This window comes from Bombina bombina, chromosome 2 (genome assembly GCF_027579735.1).
Source record: "Bombina bombina isolate aBomBom1 chromosome 2, aBomBom1.pri, whole genome shotgun sequence".
NCBI classification, from domain to species: Eukaryota; Metazoa; Chordata; class Amphibia; order Anura; family Bombinatoridae; genus Bombina; species Bombina bombina.
Window position 1 is genome coordinate 887538285 of NC_069500.1, and position 20485 is coordinate 887558769.

Below are 20485 nucleotides of genomic sequence, written 5' to 3' on the forward strand. Positions count from 1 at the left end.
ACATAACATATAATCTGTGGGACTCATGTTTATTGAGTTTAATGACAGTTGTTTTTACAAATAAATTACCTTACTTTATACATAATAATATGAATATTAATACTTTAGAGGAAATGTGATTACTACATTATTTTCATCTTATTCTGGCCTGGAAGGGGTTACAGCCACAGTAAACACCTTGATTGAGTTATAGTAAAAACAACTTTGCAATTGACTTTCATTATTTTGTAACCTTTTTCCATGTAATTTAGCTCTGAAAATTGTAGCTATTTGGTTTCAACAGATAAAAACTGCAAATTATTGCATTTTATACCAGCATAAAACCCTTATCAGGTTCAGACTTGAGTAAAGATCGGTTCCACCAAATGAAGCAGGTGGTGGTGGTGTGTGGGGGTGGGGGGGTTAAATAACAGTTGCAACAAATATGTTAATCTGTTTAAAAAATGTTTAGACTTGGCTTGTATTTTATAGCAACACAACAGCAGGTAATTGCAAGGTGTTTACTGTCCCTTTAAGCACATTTATGGTTGAGCAGATTAGTTAGATTATACTATCCAATCTGTTTGTTGCTACAAAGGGGCCGCTTTATCAAGGGCCGAATGGCCCCTGATGCCCCTGTTTCCGTGTGAGCCTGCACGCTCACCACAAACAGCAGTTATGAATCAGCGTTCTTAAGACCACTGCTCCTTAACTAGTCCGCTGCCTCTGAGACTGCGGACATCAATCCATCCAATCCTATACAATCAGGTTGATTGACACCCCCTGCTAGTGGCCGATTGGCCGCAAATCTGCAGGGGGGAGGGGCGGCATTGCACAAGCAGTTCACCAGAACTGCTTGTGCAATGTTAAATGCTGACAGCGTATGCTGTCCGCATTCAGCAATGTATTTCGGACATGATCCGCTACAGCGTATCATGTCAGACAGACATTAATAAATTTGCCCTAGGGACACTGGGTGAGCCAATGAAAAGAGCTTTAGAATTCCAGTAGCCAATCAGCAGTTTTGCTCCCTATAGTGCATTGCTGCTCCTGAGCCTACCTAGGTATGCTATTCAAGAAATCGCCGGAAATCAACCCGATCCAATACGATTGGGTTGATTGAAACCCCTGCTTGAATCTGCAGGGGGCGGTATTGCACCAGCAGTACACCAGAACTGCTGGTGCAATGATAAATGCAGAGAGCGTATGCTGTCTGCATTTATCGATATGCAGCGGACATGATCCGCAATATTGGATCATGTCCGCTTGCACGTTCTTAAATAGGCCCCAATGAATCAGCAAAATTCAGATGAATTTGCATTTGTCCAAAGCCCAATGCACATCCCTACTGAATAGTTAACTAGTTTATGTTACTCTAGAAGATTTATTACATGAAGCTAGCTATGCCTTCCTTTAGAGACCCCACAGCCCCCTTGTATATACATATTAATGAAAAATCGTTTTATAATAATGAAAAATACATATTGCAATGATTTCTATTACATATAACCCACTGCTGTGTGTTTTTTATTACAATAATGAAAAAGACTGTTTTATATCCCTTTAAGATTGTTTGTTATAGTCTGTAATAATAACGCTGCACACTCATAATACAATTTAACGCGTATATTGATATATTTTGTTTTATTTATAAACATATCATCAAAAAGCTGCCATTTGAATATGTTACAGATTGTGGGAAATTTAGAGTAAGCTTTACTGGGCTAGATTCAATGACAGCTCCTCCAGTCTCTGCAACCTCTCCAGTCTCACCAATTCCTGTGTAATACTATGAAGTCCATAAAGCCCATACACTAAAGATATGGCTTCCATTGAATTGCAGGAACTAATAAAGCATTTTTAGGATTTAGCCGTCTGTATAACCCACCACAGTTTCTGAAATCTTCCAGAATACCAGTCCTTCAAAAATCTTGGTCCCATCCTGAAAGTTCATCAGGAGGTATTTCATCATCTGGAGGGTAGCTGTCAAAATATCTGTGATCTGTAGGACCTTCCAGCTACAAATTAGAAAGCAAACAGACAAGTATTCAGAATCACATGCACAAATGGATTTGAATTTTTAAAAAATTGCATTAAAAATGTGCTTACTGAGAAATGGTATTAGTAAAATGCATAAATGTCTTGTATAAACAACCATAACATATATACAATGCCTTGCCAAAGTATTCACCCCCCTTGGCATTTTTCGTGTTTTGTTGCCTCACAACCTGGAATTAAAATGGATTGTTTGAGAATTTGCATCATTTAATTTACAAAATATGCCCACAACTTTAAAGATGTGTTTTTTTTTATATTGTGAAGCAAACAACAAATAGGACAAAATAACAGAACAAGTCAATGTGCATAACTATTCACCCCCTAAAGTCAATACTTTGTAGAGCCACTTTTTGCGGCAATCACACCTCCAAGTCGCTTTGGATAAGTCTCTATGAGCTTGCCACATCTTACCACTGGGATATTTGCCCATTCCTCCTTGCAAAACTGCTCCAGCTCCTTCAAGTTAGATGGTTTGCGCTTGTGAACAGCAATCTTTAAGTCTGACTCCAGATTTTCTACTGGATGGAGGGCTGGGCTTTTACTAGACAATTCCAACACATTTACATGTTTCCCCTTAAACCACTCAAGTGTTGCTTTAGCAGTGTGTTTGGGGGTCATTGTCCTGCTGGAAGGTGAACCTCCGTCCTAGCCTCAAATCACGCACAGAGTGGTACAGGTTTTGCTCAAGAATATCCCTGTATTTAGCACCATCCATCTTTCCCTCAACTCTGACAAGTTTCCCAGTCCCGGCTGCTGAAAAACATCCCCATAGCATGATGCTGCTACCACCATGTTTCACTGTGGGGATGGTGTTCTTTGGGTGATTTGATGAATTGGGCTTGCGCCAGACATAGCGTTTTCTTTAATGGCCGAAAAGTTCAATTTTAGTCTCATCAGACCAAAGCACCTTCCTCCATACATTATGGGAGTCTCCCACATGCCTTTTCGCAAACTCAAAATGTGCCATTTTGTTTTTTGCTGAAAGTAATGGCTTTCTTCTGGCCACTCTGCCATAAAGCCCAACTCTATGGAGCGTACAGCTTATTGTCGTCCTATGTACAGATACTCCAGTCTCTGCTGTGGAACTTTGCAGCTCCTCCAGGGTTACCCTAGGTCTCTGTGCTGCCTCTCTGATTAATGCCCTCCTTGCCCGGTCCGTGAGTTTTGGTGGGCGGCCGTCTCTTGGCAGGTTTGCTGTTGTGCCATGTTCTTTCCATTTGGTTATGATAGATTTGATGGTGCTCCTGGGGATCATCAAAGATTTGGATATTTTTTTATAACCTAACCCTGACTTGTACTTCTCAACAACATTGTCCCTTGTTTGGAGAGTTCCTTGGTCTTCATGGCAGTGTTGGGTTAGTGGTGCCTCTTGCTTAGGTGTTGCAGCCATTGGGGCCTTTCAAAAAAGGTGTGTATATGTAATGACAGATCATGTGACACTTAGATTGCACACAGGTGGACATCATTTCACTAATTATGTGACTTCTGAAGGTAATTGGTTGCGCCAGAGCTTTTTATGGGCTTCATAACAAAGGGGGTGAATACATACGCACATGACAATTTTCTGTTTTCTATTTCTAAAAAATAGTTTTATGTATATATTTTTCTCATTTCACTTCACCAACTTAGACTATTGTGTTCTGATCCATCACATACAATTCAGATTAATAAAACATTGAACTTAAGGCTGTAATGTAACAAAATAGGTAAAAAGTCAAGGGGGGTGAATACTTTTGCAAGGCATTGTATATATAAGTGCACTTAAACCTAAATACCTAGCATTGGCTGCTATTCCAATCTATTAAAATATCAATGACATTTTTCCGTGATTTTGATTTTCATTTCAAAGCTACTACAGTCCATTAGAACAACTGTAGTTTTAATTAGTATAACCACTCAAATTTGTCAATTTTATAATTAAAAAAAAAAAAATCTGTAAGAAACCAGTAGAGGTTTTAGGGGGGTGCATAGGTGTGCAAAGCTGCCCCAGTTTTTTAGGTTGCACCTCAGTTATGCAAAATAACTCCTCCTCCCCACTGTTTCTCCTCAACAAGCCAAACCCTTAACTGTCCATTAACACCCCCTGGACAGCCCAAAACCAATGACTCAGCTTCATTCATTCAAATCTTGTGAGTCCACCTACAGTCCACTCAGTCTGTATCAGTATTGCAGGCTGTTGTGGATTTCCTTAAAAGGATATGAAACCCAAAAATGTTCTTTTGTGATTCAGACAGAGCAGACCATTTAAAAAGAAAGTTTCCAGTTTACCTCTACTATCAAACTTGTTTAGTTCCAATGATATTCTGTGTTGAAGAGATATCTAGGCAGGTGTCTGGGGCACTGCATGGCAGGAAATAGTGCTGCCATCTAGTGTTCTTGCAAATGGATAACATTTTTGAAAAACTGCTGCCATATAGTGCTCTAGAAATGGTCCGGCTCCTAAGCATGGATTTATTGGAATGTGAAATATTAATACTTTCATGTTGGGTTAGTGCACTAGAGACAATGCAATCTGGTTTGCTCGCGAGTAGAGTGTTCATTCCCCCCCCCCAATATTTACGCTCCATTGAAGTCTATGGGGGAATTCATTAATGCGGTCTCGATATTCTAACTTAGGCTTTTTGCGTGTCTGTTTAGCAAGCTAGTAAAAACATTTTACTTTCAACTTGTAATATGTGCACTGCCCAACGCACAAAAAAACATACTTTTAGCGGAGTTAGTGTGCGAGCGGGAGTGATAAATAGTGCTCCACTTGTAATCTAGCCCTCTGTCTGAACCACTAAAGATGAATTCTGACTTTAATATCATTTTAACATGCTAGATGGGTAATACAACCTCTAGTAGGTTTTTGTAATAAGAAGGTAAATGACTAAATATCTGCCTAACAAGAGGTTTACTAGGAAATACACACTATACCTGTGGTTTTAAAGGTGAAGGAAGACTCCGAGCTCCCAGTCCCTCATAGTTAAATCCACTAAACCACCTAAGAAAATACAGAATATTTCAGCTGTTAATAAAAATAATACATAAATGTGAAACAAATACACTTTCTGCATTACATTTAGTAGAGAAAATATATTCTTAAAAACAGCCATCAAAATACCAAAGATATTTTCCCATTTAGTGTTATGGTGAATGTGATTATTCACTCCTTTCAGCCTTGGCAGATGCTTTCTCTCTTTTGCAGAACAAGCACATTTCTGTATTACTATAAATAAAACATTAAGGATTAGATTGAAAGCGAAGTGCAAAAATATTAGCTCTGCTGTGCGTTAACATCTCTTGAGCGCAACACAATAGTGCTTCTATTTTTCTCATTTCAAGTCCTAAGTTATTCCTAATCACTGTATACTATAGAAGGGGTGCTAAGATGTGCATGTCAGATAAAGCGAGTACATTAATTAACTCACATAATAGACATCTGAGGGGGACACATTAAAATGTAGGTCAGATATCACTCGAACACTAAGCCGATGGTGTGCTAGGCCAAGTTCTTCACCTAGTTCTGTGCTATACTAGTGATAATAAGTATGAGCCGGTGAGGTAGCTCAGTTGGTAAATGCCCTGACTACAAAAAAAAGGCCTGTTTAAAAGATTCAAGGTCACTCAGCCCTTCATCCTTCCGAGGTCGATAAAATCAGTACCATTAAATTGGGTAATAATAACAACTTTTACTATTCAGCTGTCAATTTGGTTAATTCCGACAGTGAGCGCTGAAAAAGTGCTTTGAGTCCCACTGGGAGAAAGGCGCTATATAAATACTAGTTATTTTTATTATTATTATTATGATGCGGAAATTTAGCCCAAATAGGTTTGTGTCAGGTGGAGAAATAATGGAGACAACACCAAAATATTCAGACAGTGGTTAACCGCTTTAGGGGCTGATCTTTCATAAGCAGGACTTCCCTTACAAGCAGACAGAAGAGAAGTGAAGCTTATACACCAGTAACATTCCAAGATAAGAGAAATATATGTAATTGATCATTGTTACTCACACCACAGTGCATCACTAACAGAGGCTGGACAAAAAACAGATAGAAGAAATGGAGAGATTCATTTCTCTAAGCAAAACTAAGCTTCACTTCTGCTACAATTCATGTCACGTGGGTTCCCTGCAGACAAGGCTACATAGCAGGCATATCTTAGGGAAATGAAATTTCCCAAAACAGTAGCAAGAGTAGGCCATAGTAGGCTTATAACAAATGTTATGTAACAATAGTGATTTACTTTAGGTCTTAAGAAGGGTTACATTTTACAGTGGTATGTAGTATTGTGAAACACTTGACCCTACACTTTTAATACGAGTACAATTAAAGTGTTAATAGCGCTCCCTGCAATATCCATTAAAAGTATAGGGTCTCAGCCACGTTAAGATACTTTGGTTAATATATTTAACCATCCACTTGTAATAACAGATTGGGGCCGATTTATTAAGCAGTGGATGCTGCTTATTCCATGCGAGCCTTTTTAAGACCGCTGCTCCGTAACTCATTCGTCACCTCTGAGGTGGCGGACTGCAATCATCCCTATCAGATACAATCAGGATGATTGACACCCTCTGCTAGCGTCGAGCTTGAAAAAGATATTACATTTTGAAACTAGTTGCTCTATTTGCTCTATTTTAAACTAACTCCTACACCTTTGGAGTATTTTATTTGTGCAGATATCTTGTGGCTGAATAACCCTCTGCTAGGTGTTTTTTGTGCAGTATTGGCCATTATAAACAGGCCTTGGGAGCGAGAATGCATATCCTGTAAAAGAAAGCTGCAAAAAATTCACTGGGTTTCTAGCCTAGTATATCTAATTGCTTTTCCCTGTTAAAGCTTTTCTGTTTCCAGTGGCCATTGGTTACTATTGGAAGGTGTGTCCACAGATTGTTGGTTCAAGTTTGGAGGCCGGTTGCTGCTTATTATTATGTAAGTACAGATGTAACTTCCCCTGCTATTTGCTGTGTGACATTTACTAAGAGGATTCCTTGTCCGTAGGGGAAATACCATCATTGGCTGCGACTGCCTCTTTTGTCCTGGGAACGCTCCTCTTACAACTATACACAGAACAGCATCCTTGTATGAGCGTGGGTCCACATAGTAACAAGCCGAAAAATCGTCCACTCCTGGGAACTGTTTCTTATGCATGAACTTTTGGTTTAAGGAGTTTTTTATACTAATTTTCTTAATTTTGTGATTTATTATTGTATGTCTTGAATAGGTCGACCTATATTGTAATAAAGTTTTTTATATATAGATATGCAATTCTAGTATTTGTTGCTGGCATCTTCTATAGAATTGAATTTTTTCACATAGAATTTTTTTCATATATAATTTTTTCCAATTTTGAAAAGATTTTTTTCACATATAATTCATAATTCACAATTTATATTTACATGTATTATACATATTGCCTATTATAGTAGTATCATATTAGTATCAGGTTAGGTGTTTTATTATTATATATATTCTATAATCCTTACTCTTAAGCTGGTTTCAGCGTTCCCTAGTGCTTTGTATTTTGTATTAGCGTCTAGCTTGTGCAATGAAATTCAGCGATGCAGGGCGGACATGATTTGCTATGATAAATCGAACAAATTGTATACTATTTATGCAAGGTCAATCAGGCTCCACTTGTAATCTAGCCCTAAATGCCAGTGTTAGTTATACCTGTGTTTTTTAATGTCTGCTATGCCATTTTTCATGTTTCCAAGACGTTCCGTGGGATTCTGCCTGCCAATAAGAAAGTAAAGCTGCTTTAGTGCACAATAGAAAATTATTTCACAGTCAATATCTGTCTGTCTGTTTATCTGTCTAATTCCAGAACAAGGGTTCATGATCTAAAGTTGAAGGATAGTAGGTGTATTGTGTGGAAGCATTTCTTCTCAGAAAGTGTGGTTAATTAACGGAAAGAACTTCTATTAGAGGTGGGAAGGACAAACACTGTGGGAGACTTCAAGAAAATCTGGGATACGCCTAAAGATATATTGCACAATCTAAGTAAGCTTATACTTTTAGGAAATATGGGGCAGACTTGTTGATTCTTATCTGTCAACAAAATATATGTTTAAATGTTCTATCTATCTATCTATCTATCTATCTATCTATCTATCTATCTATCTATCTATCTATTTATTCATCTGTCTGTGTCTGTAAGTTTGTCTATCTATCTAACTATCATTTATCTGTCTGTCTGTATATCTATCTATCTATCATTGATCTATCTATCTATCTATCTATCTATCTATCTATCTATCTATCTATATATCTATCTATCCTTCTATTCTATGGTGCTCCACTCTAGGGCCTGGGACCACATTACAAAGTGTGGATCTTCTCCGGACTTCTTTGCACATTCCTATTCTTTCTATTCAGATCAAATGTATAGAAAATGTACATATTAAAGCATGTGGGATTTTCATTAAAAATGTTAGAAGATGATTTATAGTAAATGAAATATTTTGTTTGAAAATTAATAATTTCTAAAATGTACCTGCTCCCCTGGTTAGTTAAAAAAAAGTGGTAAAAATGGTGGATGTAGCAAAATAAACCTTTTTGAAGGTGCCTTATCAGGATGGGGACCTGTTCTCAGCAGAAGCACATAAGTTGATGTGTCAGGGTGTTGACCCTCCATCTGCTAACCATCCATGCATATCCTGTCCTATAAGTCCTCGTGTCTGTTGTGGACAGCTTGTGGTCTGCCTATCTCTAATCATTTCTGGAACTGATAAGATGAGTTATTTATTTATGAATTATTCCTGACAATCAGGAGCCCTAGTCTATGTGCAGATGTGAACAAATATTATTATTTATAACAAAAAGGATGTTATGGAAGGATTTACTACACAGAGGACTTTGATGCTAGCGTCCCAACATTAAATTAGAGAATCAAAAGCAAATATAGTGGTCTCGCAAGCACTATTAACCTTGAACTTTATTTAAAATTATTTTTAGAATTTCATTAAGAAATAGTCAAACATTTTTGCATCAAATAAAAAATATTAAATATCAACATAGGGAACCCCTACTAGGATCTCGCCATGGACTCCACTTATCAAGCAGCAGAAACTACTTTGGAGCCCTTGAGGTGCATGCTCATTCATGTGAGAGGTGGCGGAGTTAAAGGGCCATGAAACCTACATTTTTTCTTTCATGATTTAGATAGCATATACAATTTTAAACAACTTGACAATTATTTCTATTATCTTATTTACTTAGTTCTCTTGGTATCTTTCATTGAAAAGCAAACCTCTGTAGACTCAGGGGCTAGGAGCAAGATTCTGTTTGGTGGCTGCACATATATGCCTCATTTCATTGGCTTACTGATGTGTTCCGCTAGCTGCCAGTAGTGAATTGCTGCTCCTTCAATTAGAGATAATGAGAGAATGAAGCAAAATTGATAATAGAACTAAATTTGAAAGTTATTTAAAAAATGTTATGCTTTATCTGAATAATAAAAATGTATTTAATGTTCCTTTAAAACACCCCATTTGTTTGGGGTGATTGGCAGGTCCTGCTCTTGTGTGTGGGGGGGGGCACTGCACAAAGATTTCTTTAAGCATTGATAACTGCAGGCAGCAGACAAACACTGTCTTTGGCCACTTACAGAGGTCACAGGAAGTTAGGTTTTCTAGTTGGAAAACCTGTCCATTGGTGCTTTGTCAAATGGGGCCCCCTTTATCTAATATGAGATCTGAACATTAAAGGAATAGTAGAGTCAAATTAAACTTTCATGATTCAGATACAGCATGCAATTCTAAAAGCATACCTAAGTAGGTTTAGAAGCAGCAATGCATTACAGGGAGCAAGCTGCTGATTTGTGGCTGTACATATATGCCTCATGTCATTGGCTTACAGTAGTGCATTGCTGCTCTTTCAACAAAGCATACCAAGAGAATAAAGCAAACTTTATAATAGAAGTAGATTGGAAAGTTGTTTAAAATTAAATGCTCTATCTGACTCATGAAAGATACATTTGGGATTGTATGTCCCTTTAGCTACTCATGCACATGACAAGAATGTGGTGTCATGCAGATCTTTGCCTGTGAGTGTATGGCGACCCCTTTCTTGCCATAAGGGGAATTAACATTCCAATGTTGTTGTCAACGGCAACCCACTCTGGCAGAACCAGGAAGTTACAGGCAGTAAAGTGAGCTGGAATGGAGGGAGGCTGTCTAATCTGCTCAATCTTAGCTCTAGTCATAGACCTCCAAGACCCCTCAATTTAAAGAGTCTCCTGCTTAAAGGGACATAAAACCCATTTTATTTCCTTTTTCAGATGGAGAATACAATTTTTAAAAAGTTTCCAGTTTACTTCTATTATCAAATTTTCTTCATTCTCATGTTATTCTTTTTTAAAGAGATATCTGGATAGGTAGCGTGCACAATTCTGGAGCTCTACATGACAGGAAATAATGCTGCTATATAGTGCTCTTGCTAATTTATAACACAGTTGAAAAACTGCTGCCATTATAGTGCTGCAGACACAGGCACACTTCTGAACTTACCTTCCTGCTTTTCAACAAATGAAACCATAAAAATGAAAACAATTTGATAATAGTAGTAAATTGGAAAGTTGTTTAAATTTGTATGTTCTATCTGAATCATGAAATAAATTTTTGGGGTTAATGTCTCTTTAAATCGGGATGGTCTTGTAAACTTTCAACTATAGTATGAGATCCAAAACCATCTATGTCTTTATTTAGAGTCTTAAAGAAAAGTCTATGAGGCCTATTTATGAAATGTCTGTCGGACCTGATCCGACAGTGTGGATCAGGTCCGACAGACAGCGCTGAATGCAGAGAGCAATACGCTCTCCATATTCAGCATTGCAACGCCGCTCCCCTGCAGACTTGCGGCCAATCGGCCGCCAGCAGGGAGGTGTCAATCAACCCGATCGTACTCGATCGGGTTGAATTCCGGCGATTCCTGTCCCCCTCATGAGAGCAGGCGGACAGGGTTATTAACTGCGAGCCTGCAGGATCGCCAGAAACACAGCACGTCAAGCTCCATTCAGAGCTTGATAGATAGGCCCCTATACATGCAGAAATAATATCAGTTCTAATTAAATGTCCCTATGCATAATTGGGATATGTTCTGTGTTAAACACTGCCAAGGAACATCTCTGCTTACCAAGGCTGAAAGACTTACTTTACATTAGAAAAATAAGGGACTCTTTGAATCTTGTACTTTAGGGTATGATTTTAAATTTGTGTTTGTCCTGAAAAGAGGAAGGATCTCATCATATTCTCTAACCCAGTGGTCTCAAACTCAAATTACATGGGCACCACTGGACAAGTCTTCTTCTCCCATGGGAAAACTAAATTTAACTATATACAGTACTTGTTAGTGCTTGCTTACCATGCAATCTTTAAAGGGACATTAAACACTTTGAGATGGTAATATAAAATGATAAATTGTATATAATAAAACAACTCTGCAATATATTTTCATTATTTATTTTGTCCTCTTTGCCTGTAATTCCATTCTGAAATTGTGAGCTTTTCAGTTCCTGTTAGAAATGGAAGTGCAGAACACTGTTAAATCCAGCACAACCATTGGCTGCACACTCTAGTGACCTAATTGGCCACAGCAGAGAAGGTAACACAAGTTACAACATGGCAGCTCCCAGTGTTTTATAGACACTAAAACTTTACACTTATTTTGTCACTTTTTAAACAACTAATGAAACTTTAAAAAATACATCTACATGTTAGTCATGGACTAATCTTTTCTTTGAATGCATCATTCTATCTAGCATTTATTTAGTGTTTAATGTCCTTTTAAGAAACTGTCCTTCAGTATATTGCTTCCCTCCTTTTGCAACCTGCTCACTCACCACATAGTTAACCTCAACTGCTGCATCACATTCCTTTTTTTGCACTCTTGAAGAGATTTTGCAGCATTTACAGGCCTTTCTTATGCCTCATACTTTGCATACTGATCAGCATGTTTAGTAGTATAATGCTGCTTAACGTTATAATATTTAAGAACAGCAACTCTTTCATTGCAAATCAGGCAAGTAGCATTCTTATTAAACTCCACAAAAAAATAATCACTTGTCTGCCTCTCTTGAAATTTCCTCTGCTCAGCATCAACTTTTCTTTTAGATTTAAAAACTGACATTACAGGGTCAGTATTACAGGCAAATGTAATTTACTGTTTTTCACTAGATATGTGCAATTCGTTTCGGATCGATTCGGAAAATTCAGCAAATTCAGAGATTCGGATCGAACCGAATTTCCAAATTTAAAATACTGCAGAATTTACCGAATAAATCCGAATTACTTCGGATTTATTTGGTAGATTCGGATGGCCATGGATTACACTAGTATTGTACAGTATATTAGGTTATATCACTTTGCTATGGGTTACACCTAATATACAGTACATAATACTAGTCTAATCCCACCTAACACTTACCGAAATTCCGAATTTCCGAACCGAATCGAACCGAATCCAGCCGAATTTATTTGAATCCGAATGAATCCGAAACAAATCCGAACCAAATTTATTTGAATCCGAATGAATCCGAAACAAATCTGAACCGAATTGATTCAAATTTTTCCGAATTCAAATTGCTCCGAACCGAAATTCGAAAAAATCCGAATCGATTCGCCATGCACATGTCTATTTTTCACCTCCTCTCTTGACAGCACTTTGTACAATGCAAGCTAAGGAGATAATTGAAAATAAATATTTATATAACTGTATATTAATTTTAATTAATTAAAAGAAAAAACAGTTTGCCCTATCTCCTGCTTCTCTTTTTTTTCAGGGAGGGGGCTAAATCCCTGGTGGTCCAATGAGGAGTTACAGCCGTTAAAAATCAATCCCTGGTAGTGATTGGTCTGTACCTATGGCTGGTGTAGACCATACTAATCGCACCTTCCGGCCGGCACACAGTGATGAGAGTCAGAGCACAGGCTGCGTTCTGACTCACACTGAGCGCCGGCATCTCATATAAAAAGGAATCTGCCGGTGTACCCTAAGGCCTTGAGGTAGCGCAGGCTCTGACCAGGCCCAAGCTTGTCTGTATCTCGGTGCTGTTCTCCTGGGACCACTGATTCAGTAGTTACTAAGTCTTTCACGGATCCACCCATGGTTAGGTTTCAACTCAGGATAGAAAGACCAGGAATAGCGTAATACAGTTAGACCAAATGAACGCAAATATTGGAAAGTACTCACGGGTATACTTGAACAGGATTTCTTTTATTCAGTGACTATCGGACCAGTGTTCCCAAAAGGATAGCACCACACTAATGACAAGCTGGGTGAATATGGTGGAGGAGTTACCGGGGCTTGCTGTGTCCACCATTAAAGGGAAGTTCAACTGTTTTGTAAAACAACTCTTCTAATGATATATCTCTGACCAGACCCAGATGCTGTGGCCCACCAGGAGATTTCCTGGTATCCTGGTGGGCCAGCCCTGCAGGCTACATGTAGTCAATTCTATACAAAATAGATCAATAAAAAATACTGGTGAGTTTCCCAAAATTAGTAACCATTAAGCCTAATTTTTCAATACTTGGTAACGAGGGTTGCCAACCCTTCTTTATTTCCAGGGATTTCCCCTATTTGCTCAAACGTTTTGCAGTCTCCCAGGCTCCCTTATTTATCTGCTCATAGAACTTTTTTCCCCCTTATTTTTACATCATCTAAAATCTTCATTTTAAATATTTAATATTGTACTTGTGTACTATTTTTTAGTAAATACTTTTGATGCATCTTACAGTTTACTGTATCTAAAATGAGAAAGAGAATTCAGGGATGTGCAGAAAGTTGTTGAATGTATAAAGCTAGACTGTGTAAATGAAGAAGATTTGTATGAAGAATTTTGTCATACTAAACTTTATCAAATTGTAAAATAAAGATTTTTTTACAGTAAGTACGGGAAAGTTGTTGATTCTTTAGACTCCCTTATTTTCTTAAAAAAAGTTAGCAACCCTACTAGTAACCAACGACAATATTGTAGCATTCACTTGATACCATAAGGAGCAACAGTAATAAAATAGGTTTTTCTGTTCAAGCTTAAAAAGTTTCTTTAATATTGAAGTTTGCTAACCACTATAGTCAATATAGCCCAGTGTGAAATACAAAAAAAAACAGAACAATGCAAGAAACTTTATGTATAACTATTTATGAAATAACAAAAAACATAATAGCATGACATGAATCTAGGACAAAGGAACAAATAAACTGTAAACCACTTTCTTCCATTGTCTCCGATACAGGTAGGGATGGGAAAATGTTTCAAAACATTCAAAATTTAAAACGAATTTTGATACATTCGTTTGTTCGAATTTCGAATGCTTATATAACATTCTAACATTCTATTTTCGAATTTTTGTTTTCAAATTTTTCAATAACATTAGAAAATATTTGTTTGAATAATAGAATGTTTAGCTATGTATTTTATATCACATTCAATTTCAAAATGTAATATTCGAATTTGAATGTCACATTGATATTCGAATGTCACATTCAAATTCGAATGTAACATTCAAATTTGAAATAGTATTTCTAGTCTACAACTGTGTTTTATAAACATGATATTCGAATTTGAATGTCACATTCAAATTCGAATGTCACATTTAAATTTGAAATAGTATTTCTAGTCTAAATCTGTGTTTCTTCTGTTATGTGTGATCAGTCCACGGGTCATCATTACTTCTGGGATATAACTCCTCCCCAACAGGAAATGCAAGAGGATTCACCCAGCAGAGCTGCATATAGCTCCTCCCCTCTACGTCAGTCCCAGTCATTCTCTTGCACCCAACGACTAGATAGGATGTGTGAGAGGACTATGGTGATTATACTTAGTTTTTATGACTTCAATCAAAAGTTTGTTATTTTATAATAGCACCGGAGCGTGTTATTACTTCTCTGGCAGACTTTGAGGAAGAATCTACCAGAGTTTTTACTATGATTTTAACCGGAGTAGTTAAGATCATATTACTGTTCTCGGCCATCTGAGGGAGGTAAAAGCTTCAGATCAGGGGACAGGGGCAGATGAATCTGCATTGAGGTATGTAGCAGTTTTTATTTTCTGAATGGAATTGATGAGAAAATCCTGCTATACCGTTATAATGACATGTATGTATACACTTCAGTATTCTGGGAATGGTACTTCACCGGAACTACTCTGTTAAAGGTCACTAATCTTTTTAATAAGTATTATATCATGTTAAACGTTTTTGCTGGAATGTAGAATCGTTTACATTGCTGAGGTACTGAGTAAATAAATGTTTGGGCTTTATTTTCCACTTGGCAGTAGTTTGTTTTGAATTGTGACAGTTTCGTTTCTCTTCACTGCTGTGTGTGAGAGGGAGGGGCCGTTTTTGGCGCTCTTTGCTACGCATCAACAATTTCCAGTCAGCTATTATTATTTTTCCTGCATGATCCGGTTCATCTCTGACAGATCTCAGGGGTCTTCAAACTTCTTGAAGGGAGGTACATTCTCTCAGCAGAGCTGTGAGAATTTTTTATATTGACTGTGGATAAAGACGTTACTCAATAATTTTTATGTCAAATTTAGTTATGTTATCTTACTAATGGGAACAAAACCTTTGCTAAAAGTTGTGTTGTTTTAAAGTTGATGCTATAACTGTTTCTCAGTTCATTATCTCAACTGTCATTTAATCGTTTAAGTACCTCTTTGAGGCACAGTACGTTTTTGCTAAAAAAGATTATAACCAGGTTGCAAGTTATTGCTAGTGTGTTAAACATGTCTGACTCAGAGGAAGATATCTGTGTCATTTGTTCCAATGCCAAGGTGGAGCCCAATAGAAATTTATGTACTAACTGTATTGATGCTACTTTAAATAAAAGTCAATCTGTACAATGTGAACAAATTTCACCAATCTGCGAGGGGAGAGTTATGCCGACTAACTCGCCTCACGCGGCAGTACCTGCATCTCCCGCCCGGGAGGTGCGTGATATTATGGCGCCTAGTACATCTGGGCGGCCATTACAGATAACATTCAAGATATGGCTACTGTTATGACTGAAGTTTTGTCTAAATTACCAGAACTAAGAGGCAAGCGTGATCACTCTGGGGTGAGAACAGAGTGCGCTGACAATACTAGGGCCATGTCTGATACTGCGTCACAGCTTGCAGAGCATGAGGACGGAGAGCTTCATTCTGTGGGTGACGGTTCTGATCCAAACAGATTGGATTCAGATATTTCAAATTTTAAATTTAAATTGGAGAACCTCCGTGTATTACTAGGGGAGGTCTTAGCAGCTCTCAATGATTGTAACACCGTTGCAATACCAGAGAAACTATGTAGGTTGGATAAATACTTTGCGGTACCGGCGAGTACTGACGTTTTTCCTATACCTAAGAGATTAACGGAAATTGTTACTAAGGAGTGGGATAGACCCGGTGTGCCGTTCTCACCCCCTCCAATATTTAGAAAGATGTTTCCAATAGACGCCACCACTCGGGACTTATGGCAAACGGTCCCTAAGGTGGAGGGAGCAGTTTCTACTCTAGCTAAGCGTACCACTATCCCGGTGGAGGATAGCTGTGCCTTTTCAGATCCAATGGATAAAAAATTAGAGGGTTACCTTAAGAAAATGTTTGTTCAACAAGGTTTTATTTTGCAACCCCTTGCATGTATCGCGCCGATTACGGCTGCGGCAGCATTTTGGATTGAGTCTCTGGAAGAGAACCTTAGTTCATCTACGCTAGACGACATTATGGACAGGCTTAGAGTCCTTAAACTAGCTAATTCATTCATTTCGGAGGCCGTAGTACATTTAACCAAACTTACGGCTAAGAACTCAGGATTCGCCATACAGGCACGTAGGGCACTGTGGCTAAAATCCTGGTCAGCTGATGTTACTTCTAAGTCCAAATTACTTAATATACCTTTCAAGGGGCAGTCCTTATTTGGGCCCGGTTTGAAAGAAATTATCGCTGACATTACAGGAGGTAAGGGCCACGCCCTACCTCAAGACAAAGCCAAAGCTAAGGCTAGACAGTCTAATTTTCGTCCCTTTCGGAATTTCAAAACAGGAGCAGCATCAACCTCCACTGCACAAAACAGGAAGGAGCTGTTGCTCGTTACAGGCAAGGCTGGAAGCCCAACCAGTCCTGGAACAAGGGCAAACAGGCCAGGAAACCTGCTGCTGCCCCAAAGACAGCATGAACCGAGAGCCCCCGATCCGGGACCGGATCTAGTGGGGGGCAGACTTTCTCTCTTCGCCCAGGCCTGGGCAAGAGATGTTCAGGATCCCTGGGCGCTAGAGATCATATCTCAGGGATACCTTCTAGACTTCAAATTATCTCCCCCAAGAGGGAGATTTCATCTGTCAAGATTGTCAACAAACCAGATAAAGAAAGAAGCGTTTCTACGCTGTGTACAAGATCTGTTATTAATGGGAGTGATCCATCCGGTTCCGCGGTCGGAACAAGGACAAGGGTTCTACTCAAACCTGTTTGTGGTTCCCAAAAAAGAGGGAACTTTCAGACCAATCTTAGATTTAAAGATTCTAAACAAATTCCTAAGAGTTCCATCGTTCAAAATGGAAACTATTCGGACAATCTTGCCCATGATCCAAAAGGGTCAGTACATGACCACAGTGGATTTAAAAGATGCTTACCTTCACATACCGATCCACAAAGATCATCACCGGTATCTACGGTTTGCCTTCCTAGACAGGCACTACCAGTTTGTAGCTCTTCCATTCGGATTGGCTACGGCCCCAAGAATCTTCACAAAGATTCTAGGTGCCCTCCTGGCGGTACTAAGACCGCGAGGGATTTCGGTAGCTCCGTACCTAGACGACATTCTAATACAAGCTTCAAGCTTTCAAACTGCCAAGTCTCATACAGAGTTAGTTCTGGCATTTCTAAGGTCGCATGGATGGAAAGTGAACGAAAAGAAGAGTTCTCTTTTTCCTCTCACAAGAGTTCCATTCTTGGGGACTCTTATAGATTCTGTAGAAATGAAGATTTACCTGACAGAGGACAGGTTAACAAAGCTTCAAGATGCATGCCGTGTCCTTCATTCCATTCAACACCCGTCAGTAGCTCAATGCATGGAGGTGATCGGCTTAATGGTAGCGGCAATGGACATAGTACCTTTTGCACGCCTACACCTCAGACCGCTGCAATTATGCATGCTAAGTCAGTGGAATGGGGATTACTCAGATTTGTCCCCTACTCTGAATCTGAATCAAGAGACCAGAAATTCTCTTCTATGGTGGCTTCATCGGCCACACCTGTCCAGGGGGATGCCATTCAGCAGGCCAGACTGGACAATTGTAACAACAGACGCCAGCCTACTAGGTTGGGGCGCTGTCTGGAATTCTCTGAAGGCTCAGGGATTATGGAATCAGGAGGAGAGTCTCCTTCCAATAAACATTCTGGAATTGAGAGCAGTTCTCAATGCCCTTCTGGCTTGGCCCCAATTAACAACTCGGGGGTTCATCAGGTTTCAGTCGGACAATATCACGACTGTAGCTTACATCAACCATCAGGGAGGGACAAAAAGCTCCCTAGCAATGATGGAAGTATCAAAGATAATTCGATGGGCAGAGTCTCACTCTTGCCACCTGTCAGCAATCCACATCCCGGGAGTGGAGAACTGGGAGGCGGATTTCTTGAGTCGCCAGACTTTTCATCCGGGGGAGTGGGAACTTCATCCGGAGGTCTTTGCCCAAATACTTCGACGTTGGGGCAAACCACAGATAGATCTCATGGCGTCTCGCCAGAACGCCAAGCTTCCTCACTACGGGTCCAGATCCAGGGATCCGGGAGCGGTTCTGATAGATGCTTTGACAGCACCTTGGAACTTCGGGATGGCTTATGTGTTTCCACCCTTCCCGCTGCTTCCTCGATTGATTGCCAAAATCAAACAGGAGAGAGCATCAGTGATTCTAATAGCACCTGCATGGCCACGCAGGACTTGGTATGCAGATCTAGTGGACATGTCATCCTGTCCGCCTTGGTCTCTACCTCTAAGACAGGACCTTCTGATACAGGGTCCGTTCAAACATCAAAATCTAACTTCTCTGAAGCTGACTGCTTGGAAATTGAACGCTTGATTTTATCAAAACGTGGTTTTTCTGAGTCGGTTATTGATACCCTGATACAGGCTAGGAAGCCTGTTACCAGAAAGATTTACCATAAAATATGGCGTAAATACCTATACTGGTGTGAATCCAAACGTTACTCCTGGAGTAAGGTTAGGATCTCTAGGATCTTGTCCTTTCTACAAGAAGGCTTAGAAAAGGGTTTATCGGCTAGTTCATTAAAGGGACAGATTTCAGCTCTGTCCATCTTGTTACACAGGCGTCTGTCAGAAAATCCAGACGTCCAGGCCTTTTGTCAGGCTTTAGCTAGGATCAAGCCTGTGTTTAAAGCTGTTGCTCCACCATGGAGTTTAAACTTAGTTCTTAACGTTTTACAGGGTGTTCCGTTTGAACCCCTTCATTCCATTGATATAAAATTGTTATCTTGGAAAGTTCTGTTTTTAATGGCTATTTCCTCGGCTCGAAGAGTCTCTGAGTTATCAGCATTAAATTGTGATTCTCCTTATCTGATTTTTCACTCAGACAAGGTAGTTCTGCGTACTAAACCTGGGTTCTTACCTAAGGTAGTTACTAACAGGAATATCAATCAAGAGATTGTTGTTCCATCCTTGTGTCCAAATCCTTCTTCAAAGAAGGAACGTCTTCTACACAATCTGGATGTAGTTCGTGCCCTCAAGTTCTACTTGCAGGCAACTAAAGATTTTCGTCAAACTTCTTCCCTGTTTGTCGTTTATTCTGGACAGAGGAGAGGTCAAAAAGCTTCTGCTACCTCTCTCTCTTTTTGGCTTCGTAGCATAATACGTTTAGTCTATGAGACTGCTGGACAGCAGCCTCCTGAAAGAATTACAGCCCACTCCACTAGAGCTGTGGCTTCCACTTGGGCCTTTAAGAATGAGGCCTCTGTTGAACAGATTTGCAAGGCTGCAACTTGGTCTTCGCTTCATACTTTTTCCAAATTTTACAAATTTGATACTTTTGCTTCTTCGGAGGCTATTTTTGGGAGAAAGGTTCTTCAGGCAGTGGTTCCTTCTGTATAATGAGCCTGCCTATCCCTCCCGTCATCCGTGTACTTTTGCTTTGGTATTGGTATCCCAGAAGTAATGATGACCCGTGGACTGATCACACATAACAGAAGAAAACATAATTTATGCTTACCTGATAAATTCCTTTCTTCTGTTGTGTGATCAGTCCACGGCCCGCCCTGTTTTTAAGGCAGGTAAATATTTTTTAAAATTATACTCCAGTCACCACTTCACCCTTGGTTACTCCTTTCTCGTTGATTCTTGGTCGAATGACTGGGACTGACGTAGAGGGGAGGAGCTATATGCAGCTCTGCTGGGTGAATCCTCTTGCATTTCCTGTTGGGGAGGAGTTATATCCCAGAAGTAATGATGACCCGTGGACTGATCACACAACAG

The 20485-nt window shown here is 39.3% G+C and overlaps 1 protein-coding gene across 1 annotated transcript in view; it reads right to left on the reverse strand.

The window, feature by feature from the left end:
- Positions 1-1901: 1901 nt before the first annotated feature.
- PRKG2 (protein kinase cGMP-dependent 2) overlaps positions 1902-20485 on the reverse strand; it is a 308690-nt gene continuing 290106 nt past the window's right edge. Inside the window, exons 17-19 of the mRNA XM_053703230.1 lie at positions 7695-7757; positions 4954-5020; positions 1902-1997 (exon numbers count right to left, since the gene is read on the reverse strand). Of these exons, the coding sequence (XP_053559205.1) occupies positions 1902-1997; positions 4954-5020; positions 7695-7757 (226 nt within the window). The remainder of the gene's footprint in view (positions 1998-4953; positions 5021-7694; positions 7758-20485) is intronic.